At 36.3% G+C, this 11,605-nt stretch overlaps 1 protein-coding gene across 1 annotated transcript in view; it reads right to left on the bottom strand.

Moving 5' to 3' along the window:
- The window catches only part of LOC107588545 (tropomodulin-3-like), a 43,299-nt gene that overhangs the window by 23,260 nt on the left and 8,434 nt on the right, over positions 1–11,605 (bottom strand). Inside the window, exons 2-3 of the mRNA XM_016276680.1 lie at positions 6,111–6,288; positions 5,076–5,232 (exon numbers count right to left, since the gene is read on the bottom strand). Of these exons, the coding sequence (XP_016132166.1) occupies positions 5,076–5,232; positions 6,111–6,236 (283 nt within the window). The 5' untranslated portion in view covers positions 6,237–6,288. The remainder of the gene's footprint in view (positions 1–5,075; positions 5,233–6,110; positions 6,289–11,605) is intronic.

Genomic DNA, 11,605 nt, shown 5'->3' on the forward strand with positions numbered 1-11,605 from the left:
TTCAGGTAAACGCAGTCAGTTATATCTCAAGTGAATGAAAACTGCTGAGAAAGAAATCGGATGTGATGTGTATCATTATATCGGATCCGTGCATCAGGTCTTAAAGGGACAGCGGCCTATAAATACTGCTGCTGTCATTAATGATCATCAAACGACAAAACAGCTGTGATAAAAATCTATATTTAATTTATACAGTGAACACTCTTCAGTGTTATTTTCCCTAATTATTACATTTCTGTATTTGAATACTACCAACCTTATTTTATTTGTAACATATTCTGTTGCATGTATCTGCTTGTAATTTGTGTATTTGTTCTTATTTTTACTGGCTGTTCTCTTGTCTCTTTAATCATGTTTAAACTTCCTTAGTTAATCTAGTAGTATTTGCTGTGGTATCAAAATAGTACTTCGCTTTAAATATTTTTCTTTTCTTGCTGATCCGAAAAATGAACGGATCCATGGGTCAAAAACCATAATGTGATCTGAACCGTGAGATTTGTGATCCATTGGACCACTAGTATATGCATGTTGATTTTATCAGATGATGCCGCGATTATATACACATACAGAGCTAAACTTTCAGCATTACCATCAGACAGTATAATATCCTTCATGATTAAAGATCCTGTTCCTCCAAACACTATCTGCATCATGATGCTGTGTATCAGCATGTGTTCCTCAGCAACTTCAGTATAGATAAAAATCAGTGTGTACAGTATATACTGGGTGGGACACTCGCATGCTGAGCCAACACACACACAGGCAATCACACACACACACACACACACACACAGATATGGAGTATCCGAGCCGCAGTATGTGTATGGTTATGTAAGAACAGATGGTATTAATTAATCATACCTGCAGAGACAGCAGTGTCTAAATCACTACAGGAGCTGATACAGCACTCTCACTCACACACAGCAAGAGAACATGGAAGGCTCACACACAGCTTGAGCAGTGAGGGACAATTATGACAAAAGCTCTGAACACTTCTGCAAAACCACAGCACCCAGATTCTACCAACACCATCAGATACACCACTCCCTTGCATGCTTAATCCCCTCAATGGCTGAATCTTTACTTCCCTAATATATAGTAGATGAAAAACAGTATGTGAAAAGAGTAGTATGTCCGAATTCACATTAACTGTAGGGAAAAAAGTACCTACACTGTAAAAAATTATTGTGATTTTAACAGTAAAAGACTGTAAAAATGCTATAGTAAAAACCTGTTAACTGGTTAACAGTAAGTTTCCATACTATATTCGGTGAATAAATGTAATTACATTTAATGTAATTTTACAGTAAAATACGATTTTTGGAAGTGAAAAAGAAAAAGTCATTGTATAATTTACAGTGAAAAACCATAAATTGACACTCCCAGAATTCCCTGCATGACACTTCATATTTTGTTATTTTTGTTGAAATAACATTTCTTCTTAGTTTTTTCTTATCATTTGTGTACATTATGGTTTAAAGGGATCATATGATGCTGCTAAAAAGAACATTATTTTGTGTATTTGGTGTAATGAAATGTGTTTATGCGGTTTAAAGTTAAAAAACCACATTATTTTCCACATACTGTACATTATTGTTTCTCCTCTATGCCCCGCCTTTTTGAAACGCGTAGATTTTTACAAAGCTCATCGGTCTGAAAAGTGAGGTGTGCTGTGATTGGCCAGCTATCCAGTGTGTTGTCATTGGCTGAATACCTCAAGCATGTGACGGAAATGTTACGCCCCTCACCATACTGTTGATGCCGTGTCCGGCCGGAGCGACGAGACAAAAACATTAAAACCCATTACAAACGAGGCATTTGTTGCATCCAGTGGGGTCATAATTACTGATTATAATGACTTATACTGTCTTTTTACGCGTTGAATTGTGCCGCGTAAACATAAAACCCTGTCTGCATTTGTGATCGAAGAAATGACAAACAACAAGTGCTACTCTACACTGCCCTAAACTCGCGTTTGAATCATCAGTGGCAAATCCTTTAAATGCAAACGTACTTACTGTGAGTCAGAACTGCCGGCATTGTAGTCTACTCTCCCAGGATCAGTAAACAGTCCTCCATCAAATGTGCTGCACACATCTGGATATTTGGGTTAAAATGTTCTGGAACAGTGTTGTAAATACAACTTAATCACTGATTTGTAGTCGTGTCCTCTTTTGGAAGACCAAACAAAGTAGTTGTGCTTTCACAACGAAAAACACGGTGGCCTAGCGTGAGCGAAAGCCGTGGCTTAGCGTGAGCTGAGGCCGGGCTAGAGTGAGCAGAGGCGGCGTGGTCGAGAACGGCGCGCCCGGCGGATTCGACGAAGGAGCGGCAACCACATGTGACGACCCCGAACTGGACTCCGCTTCATCCACGGTGAAAGCCGATCCGGCGATCCACAGCACTAAGCTGATGTATTCCCTCAGCGACCAGCACAGATCAGTTCTAGGCATGACGAAGCGGATATCGTCCTCTTTTGGAAGACCAAACAAAGTAGTTTCGCTTTCACAACGAAGCACACAGCGTCTTCACGACATGGCGGCAGCAATACTACAGCGAGAATAAAAGTTACACCTTCTTTATTTTTGCGTGAACATTTGGGCGGCGTTATGCAAATCTTCACACATAGTGAGGTAGATAAGTGAGGACGTGTTAGAACGAGCCGTTTTAGGTAGGCGTGGTTAACTCTTAACTTTTATAAAGAATATCTCTTTGGATTTGAGACTTTAGTCTTTGCAACTTTACAGATCTCCTTTATGCACCAAGAGCTTGTAACACTCCAAAGAGAAAGGAAAAATTGAAATCGCATCATATGACCCCTTTAATCTATGTAAAACATATTTGTTAAACATTTTTGGTCATGATTTTTATTTTTTTTTATTTCTTCCCCCATTAAAAAAAAACAGCTTTTTTAACAACGGCACCTAGGGCTGTGCGATATTGAAGAAAAATGCGATATGCGATACGATAAGTGCCACATGCTCAGATGAAACAGTTTTACTCAACTGTTGCTGAGTCAGTTCTGTGAACTTGTATGACACAAGATAGTTATAGATGGTAATTTGTATGTACCAAGAGTTCCTGTAAAACCACAACAAATTCCTTGTGTTTGCGCACACTTAAGTGGTGAATAAAGCTCATTCTGATTCTAATAAGAAAGCACCCCTACAACAACTTCTGAAAGTGAACGGTTTGTTTTTTACTCGAGCATTACATAAAAATTTAATTTTAATATGAGTTTAGGAACTGAATAATAAAAAGGAATAATAAAACACTGCTTAGTATTTACTCTTTGAATTCAATATGCACTGATTCTTATTTAAGCTACAAAAGTTATTTAGGTAAGAGCAGTGAGTGATTTTCTCTTTGTCTTTTGTTCATGGCCCCAAATATTGCAAGCTGTAGCGATATGCATATTGCGATATGTACATTTGCGATATTTCGTTAATTTCGATATATTGCACAGCCCTACTGTGCACCTTCTATATATAAATATTGCCCTCCTCAGCTCGTAGAAAAGCTGTTTGTGATGAGCTTTGGTTCATCATGTGACTTTCTCATCACCACCAGATTTTGGTGGTTATCAGTGCATTACAATGGATCAAAACAGATATTAGTACTTCAATATGTTGGTTTATTAACATTACATCAGTTAATGAAATACGGTATTTTATTGTGAATTTAAGTTAAGTCTGTAAAACCTAAAATGTTGCTACCATATTTTTTACGGTGAAGTTCTGGCAACCACAGCTGCTGGTATTTTACCGTAAAAGTCACAGATTTTTTTTTACAGTGTACTTCTTGTGAGATTCTAAAGTGTGCATCCAATGTACTCATTACTATCCCATGAGGGGCCACAGGAGAGGAGTTGTGAGTGTAAGTGAAGCGACGTAAGTGACACCTTCATACCATGTGGAACAAAGTTTGCAAAGTAGGTACTTATTCAAAACAAGAAACCTCAGAGAACATGCAAGTTTGGATGCAGTCAATGCTGATAAACTAACCAACATAACAGGAACGGATCACCCAAAAAAGGAAAATTCTTGCATTTATTTACTCAGCAAACCTGCATGCCTTGTTCTTTTCCATATAAGCAAAAAAGTACAATGACGTATATGTTCAACCCCCAAGAGGACGTAAAGAACCATAAACGTGTCTTAACGAGCGTCCAGGAGGTTAGCAAAACGAAGCAAAACGTTTTTTTAATGGATGTCAAAGGAGAAGAGGCTTCACGCTGTATAAACCGCTTTTGTGAGGAAACAACTTATCACAATGAACTGACAACATGTTGGCTAATCTTCAACATGTTTGCCATTAAACATTCATTTCGGATTCATCTATATTTGAGGTTTACACTGAACAAAAAAAAAATTGTTTTATAAGAGAAATCAATGACAATTTTGCGTCAGGCAGGAAGGATTCAGTGTACGGCATGTCTCATTCATTTCTATGGTATAAACAAACGGCGATCAACTGACATACAACTCTGCCGGCAATTCAATGACTTCAAAGGCTATTATGTGACTGGTTATCAAGGCACATCTGATCCAAGTTGACAGTTGCTCTTTCTCCAATGGTAGAGCTGCAGAGATTGGAATCTCCACAAAATAAGAAGAGCATGACATTTTAAAATGAAGTCTGCTTCATTTTAAGGCAGCTCCAAGGCCAATTGTTTATTTAACAACCACCTACTATAACTACTCTACTAAACATCTTTCTTGCTCCTGGAAGGAAATGAAGTCATAAGTGTCTGAAATAACATGGGGATGAGTAAGTGACATGTTTTTACATATTTGTGTGAATTACAGTATTGTATTTACTATACTTAAGTACAGTATAGTTTTAAAATCTAGATCTTCAATCAAAATGATTCTTCTAAACTGTGCCGTACTATTAACATTCCTATTGATTTATTCTAAGAAATTTTACTAAACAGTTAATGTAGCTAATCTTCAATACCTGGACCATTATGTCTCCTCCCATTCAATCCTATCAGAATGAGAGCTGAGATTTTTTAATGGTGTTTCTGTTAATGTCTACTGTGGTATCAAATATCAAACATTTCATCCTTGTACCTTTTTTCTCTCCGGTGAAGGTGACGAAATCATCTCTGTCTTTATAGTCCATAGCCTCCTTCTCCAGATACTGTAGCAGTTTATCGCGGTTAAAAGGACCGGTGGCTCCTTTTGTGGTCTGGTCCTTCTGCCTGAGTCCGGCTGGCAGCAAAGCATTCTGGAAAAAGGATTCAGAACAGATGTGGTACCAGTTATACTATTAAACTTTTATATCTTATCATTTCATGCCAAGTTACACCCGATTAATTGCTTACTTTTTAAGTAAATAAGAACTATTATTTGCATTTGCTTGGTAAGATCTGAACCTGAATACTGCATGGCAAAATTGTGTTGTTTACTACATTTTTGTTTAATAGGAAAAATTGCTGAGATATGTTTGCTTAAGAGGAAGCTCTTGTGTTTGGAAGCAAACTTGAGCCCTGTTTACTCATAAACAAACAGAGACAGAGTTGTTTATGAGAGGTCATAACAGAAACTCAAGGCAGATTTAGAAATGGCCATTTTCAACAGTTTGATAAACAAGTGAATTTACTTTATAGTTGTAGTTCAAAATTACATATGACCACACCCATTATCACAATGACAACATTGTGAATTACATCATCACTTATGAGTGGAATTACCAGGAAAAAAGGTGATAGTTTCTGGTTTTTCAAAGTCTTTTTTTGCACTGCGTACAACTTATTATTAATTACAAATTATTAAATTTTCATCTTTAGGACTGATTCTCCACACTTTTAATTTGCATTTGCTTAAAGGTACAGTTGACCCAAAAATGTAAAGTCTTAGCCTGTCCACACAATGTCAACGGTCCCCAAAACTGGTTACCAACATTCTTAAAAATATTTTCTTTTATGTTTCACAGAACAAAGAAAGTCATACAGAATTTTCATTTTTGGGTGAACAAACGCAGTGTGATCTTGTGTATCTCCATCAGCTGCTATATGATGCAGACATCATAAAAAAGCAAAGAGACATTCATGAGTTTACAATTGCTAATTTGAAAGTGTGACGAAAGGTGCCTGTGTGTCTCACCTCGGGGTCGATCTCCTCTAGAGCACTCTCCAGTTGCTTGAGTTCCTCCTCTGACAGCTTGTTCAGAATCTCATCCTCATCGATCTCCTTATACTTCTCCAGATCTTTCTTAAACGGAAGAGCCATGATTCACACTGTCCGTCAGAGAGAGAGACCGCAGACCAGTTTGATTAAATGCCTGCACACAGAAAAATTCATTGTCTGAGGTAAATGGATAATTCTGGTCAAAAATACATACACTAATGTGATGCATATATGAAGCTTGTCAGTAACGAACTTCAGTACTTGCGTTACAAAATAGCGAAAAAATATGTTGACAGATTTTAGAATGCAATGATGTAGGGCTGCCACTAATTACTATTTTATTTCGATTAATCTATCGACTAATTTATCGATTAATCTAAACCAGTGGTCTCAAACTCAATTCCTGGAGGGCCACAGCTCTGTAGAGTTTAGCTCCAACCAGCTCCAAAACACACCTGCTTAGAAGTTTCTAGTGATCCTGAAGACCATGATTAGCTGGATCAGGTGTGTTTGATTAGGGTTGGAGCAAAACTGTGCAGAGCTGTGGCCCTCCAGGAATTGAGTTTGAGACCAATGATCTAAACTATTAATTTCCCACCAAAAAAAATCAACAATTTTACTTAAGAATATTTTATTAAACTATATTTCATTAAACCAAAATGAAATACAAAAGTAAAAACGTAAAGTGTAACAAAGTGCAAGAAGCAAGTATCCATCTCATAGTCCAAATCACTGAAATCAAAGTTCAGTATTAAAGTGTAAGAATGACAACATATCCACGTGTTCTAGTCTACTAATAATAACATAATCAAAAAACACTTTTTAAAAGGAGTATTTACTAGAAATATTATTTACCAGAATTTATTTTGGAGAAAAATGTAAATGTGCAGTATTTCTGAAAAAAAAAAAAACTTTTTTTAATAAAATCAATTAATTGGAGATGCTTTTGATTATTCAAATTTAATGGAACCATTAAAATGGAATCCATAAAATAACAGAAAACAGAATTTGGTAAAGATAAAACTGTAAAACTCAATTAATTAGACAGGCTTTTTGATTAATACAATTTTATTTAAACATTAAAACAGAGTATAGTCAAATGAAAATGAAAAAACTGAATTTGGAAATAAAACAGATTTCATAGTGTCCTATAATTATAATATTTTTTTTTGTGGTAACAAAAATAGATGTAAGTGAACAATAGCCTTTAAAATTACTTAAAATACATATATAATAGCAATGAGGCAATAATAATTAGTTCAAATAAAGTATCAAAAGGAAGAAATCATATGGTTTTATTGAACAAAATTGTTAAAATACATAATGTATTATAAACAACAGAGCTAATGTACATTACGCATTACAACAAAGGCCTGCAGGGGGCACCAACGACCTGACGATTATTTTTACACATTACTGTGCGATCTAATCCTTGTTTAATATTGACCAAGCATCATATCATTCAAATGTTCACTTAATCTTTAGTATTTGGCCATTTCTTTAGGACAGAAATGCTATAGCCACTGTAATTAAATGAATACGTGGACATCAAAACGTGTAAACTCAGAGTGAGGGTTTGAGCTTTTATTTTGAAACCGCGATGTATTCTCCTGTGTTTGCATAGATTTATAAATGATTTACCTTACAAATCTGATGAAATGGCGCATGTTGCGTTCCCAGATGGACGTTATAATAAACCCAAACTCACAACAACATGCAGAGATGGAGTTTGAGACGCTCCACACTAGGGCTGTCAAAATGGCTGAAAAACTAAATTCGAATTTTGTACTTAAATATGATCAAAATTCTAATTATATTCTCATTTAAAATGCATAATTTCAGTTAGGGTGAAGAAAAGCTTTTGGCATCTCTCCTGAGGCCACAAGAGGGCGCATCATTCAAAGCATAAGATAACATGACTATCTGCGAAAAAATATAATGTTTATAAACCAATTATAATTAAGTTGCTTAAACAACTATAAACAAAACAGCATCATGTATGTATGCATAGTTTAATACAAAAGGCGGAAAGCCAATCACACAGAGTACATTTTTCATTTAAAAACATGAAATGCAGTGGGATGGGGAAAAAACCCGCCATAAATTCTCGATATATGTTTTTTCAAAGTTAAACTTGCATTCATTTTACATGGCTTTCTAAACATGCAGGTCTTTTGTGCGAGACGCGAGTGCAACAGTAATAGATGTCCGTCTAGAAAATGCGTGAAATATGCATTGTGTGTGAACGGCTTGTTTTGGTTTTGATGTAAACAAGATCTTCTCCGCTTTGATATTCTCTTTTTCCGCTATATTTTTAATGAACAACGCAGCAGCGCCGCATCTAGTGGCTTCAACTGGATAGGCTAACAAAAACATTATAATGTAACGACACTTACATCGTCATCGCATCTTGTGCGCCGCTGATAAGGCTGCCTCCTTAACGCACACCTAAAATTCGAATGCAACGTTTTTGCATATACTGTATAAGAACTGCATCGCATGTAATTATTTAATTAAATCGTAGCGTTTGTGAATTCACAATTATGCTTAATTATGGGTTTTAAATGGGTTTAATATATCATGCAGCCTTGGAAAACAGACTAATAATGTGTTTTATACATTCTCGTCTGTGAAATGTGCCACTTCCGGTATTTTGCCGGTTAGTCGACACAAGCAAAATGAAGTTGAGGATTTTTAAAAATCGAATAGTCGAATAAAAATCGACGAATCGAGTCAGCCCTACAATGATGTAAAACCTATAATACACTATATTACTGATTCACAGATTAAATTAGCAATTTAATAAAAATTAAAGAATGTCCTGCCTTTAGAATAAAGGCATGTTCACATCAACAAATTGTCAAAAAAAAAAGTCAACTGCAAAAATAACATTTTACCATATTATATATACTACTATATTAGTATATAAAATAACAATTTTAGCAATGAGTTCCAGTAGCTTTAAATACCCCTAGTTATAACTATTAATATCCTCTCCTGCAACACTTATTCTAAATTTATTTTGCTTTTTTTTTAATGTGCTTAATTTTCTCCCAATTTCCATACACTGCACTGTAATGGAAGTTGCAGTGGCCACTGAAGACACACTACAGTTTCTTTTTCACTGACTTCAATTCATACAGATTCTAAGGCGGAAGAAAATACTTTAAATACTTTACTTTTTAATTTTTTTTATGTGCTTTAGAAAAAAACATTACTGGTGTGTATCTTGATACAAATCAATCGCACTGACATATTTTAAGATATGTCAGTGCAAGTTGCTTCCAGTTAAGACAGCTAAAACATACATTTTAGTCTGGGAATATAGGCTTAAACTGGGCATAAATCTGCAGGATAGTAGTAAAGCAGAGTAGAGTTTTTTGACTTTGCAGAGTTTGCTGTATTATCACGACAGTGTCCATAATTTTTCGATCTCAGAAAGTCTAGTGTGGCCACAGCATGAGGCTAAATGTGGACATGATCATGCATACAGTCTATTTGTCTACTCAGACCAATGTATTAAAAAAAACATTAAATAAAAAAATAAACGACAGATGGGCTGAATTAAAATGCAAATTCATTCTATATCTTGTAATAGCAAGTTCAAACACTTACATAACTAACGTTACAAACATTTTTCCACTAATCAATGTAAGAGAGAGACAACTGAACAGATCCTACATGTCCTCTGTTTGATATTGGACAGATGTTCCCATCTCATGATCTTTAACCTCAGACTGGAATTTAATTTTGCAACATCTCATTCCCATCTGGAAACACCTTGACCTTTGAACTTCACTCCCCTGCAGGTTTGCACCAACCCCAAATTCCTCAGCTACTTCATCAAGCTGCAGTGTTTCAAGCTGCAAGTTTACCGCATATCACTTCAGGAGATGAGCAAAACTACATATTTTTTTTAATCTGGTGCGTTGTCTGAAGGACTAGCTGACTAGCAAGTCTGTGTTTACTATAATAACACTGGTTGGGTCAGGTCCATCACACACAGATTAGACACGTACTCAGAAACACCTAGACAGAACACAAGGAGTCTTGATTTTTGCTTTGCAAATTGTGACTTTAAGGTTGTGGTTTTATACAGGGAAGCCTAAATCAAGCCCTGCCAGCTCAAGTCAGCAATCAGACTCATAAAACGCAAGGAAATTCCAGCAGCCAAATATACTCCAGGAAAAGCTGATGTCATTTATTTGCCAATTCATGAACAAACTGTCATTTCTGGCCCACAACTAGGTGACCGAAAATAGTGCATACTAAAGAATAATTAGATGTTGCCAAAGTACGTAATGACAATCCCTGGGAAATCCCACAGCACAAGATTATAGTTTATTCACAGCACCTGCAATTAAAGTATTTCTTTGTTATGATTACAGCTCATTTACTTGAGCTATTGTGACTGACTAATCACACTAAACAGAGCAGTCAATGTTTAAGAGTTTATAGTAAATGTGAAGGTGAAGAAAAGCACTAAATTGGACTGTTGCATGAGAATAAAATACTGCATTGCTGTTGGAGGGAGTTCTTTTGCACTGGCACTTGTGCCAAAGCGGAGAATGAAATCAAGCTGCGTGCCGATCCATCAGCGAAATAGCAGTGTTTTTCATGAAGTTTTAAATGCAGTGCTCTGAACGTTAAGCCAAACTCAATAACAAATCACAGCCAGATTTATGTTCAACTCAGCCTAACTTATGAGTACTTAATGGCTAAGTAAATTAGACTTTGTCTAAGACTAAGACAATCCGTGGTAAATCCTGTAAAATGCCTTTGGGTTTCTCAGCAGGATTGGCGTCAGCTTAACTCTCAGTCTTAAGGTGAAGTGTGTGAGACCCTCATGGGGTAAAGATCCATAATGTTCCCATTAACTTCCAATTTAACGAGGTCAAAGCTGTGTTGAGGAAGTTATGCACTAGCAGCAGATTTGAAGGATTCCCTCCCTACTCACAATATTTGTTGCTGCAGAGGACAAAGGAAAAGTTGACCCAGGAGAAAACAGGGTCTTAAGTGGCTTAAGGGTTAAATGGTGCTAAAACTAGAACAAATTCAGTAGCTCTTTTGATCCTGGGCTGCCTCTTAGATCAAACCTTCAACCAGCCAAGATCCTTAACCACAAGCCTCTTTCCATTTCCTGAACACGCCCCAATACAAAATGACTCAAAGTGAAGAGTTTAAGAGTTTCGCATCTTTCAAAAGATCACAAAAATTACCAACTTTTAAAGGGGTCATATGATGCTTTTTTAAAGATCATTATTTTGTGTATTTGGTGTAACAGAATATGTTGACATGCTTTAATGTTAAAAAACACAATTTTTCAAATACTGTACATTATTGTAGGTCCTCTATGCCCCGCCTCTCTCAAACGCGTCATTTTCTACAAAGTCCCTCCTTCCGACAAGCGCAGTCTGCTCTGATTGGATTGTGATTGGCCGAACACCGCAAGCACTCGTCGGAAATGTAAC

The sequence above is a fragment of the Sinocyclocheilus grahami genome, unplaced genomic scaffold (genome assembly GCF_001515645.1).
Source record: "Sinocyclocheilus grahami isolate Dianchi unplaced genomic scaffold, SAMN03320097.WGS_v1.1 scaffold105.1, whole genome shotgun sequence".
NCBI lineage: Eukaryota > Metazoa > Chordata > Actinopteri > Cypriniformes > Cyprinidae > Sinocyclocheilus > Sinocyclocheilus grahami.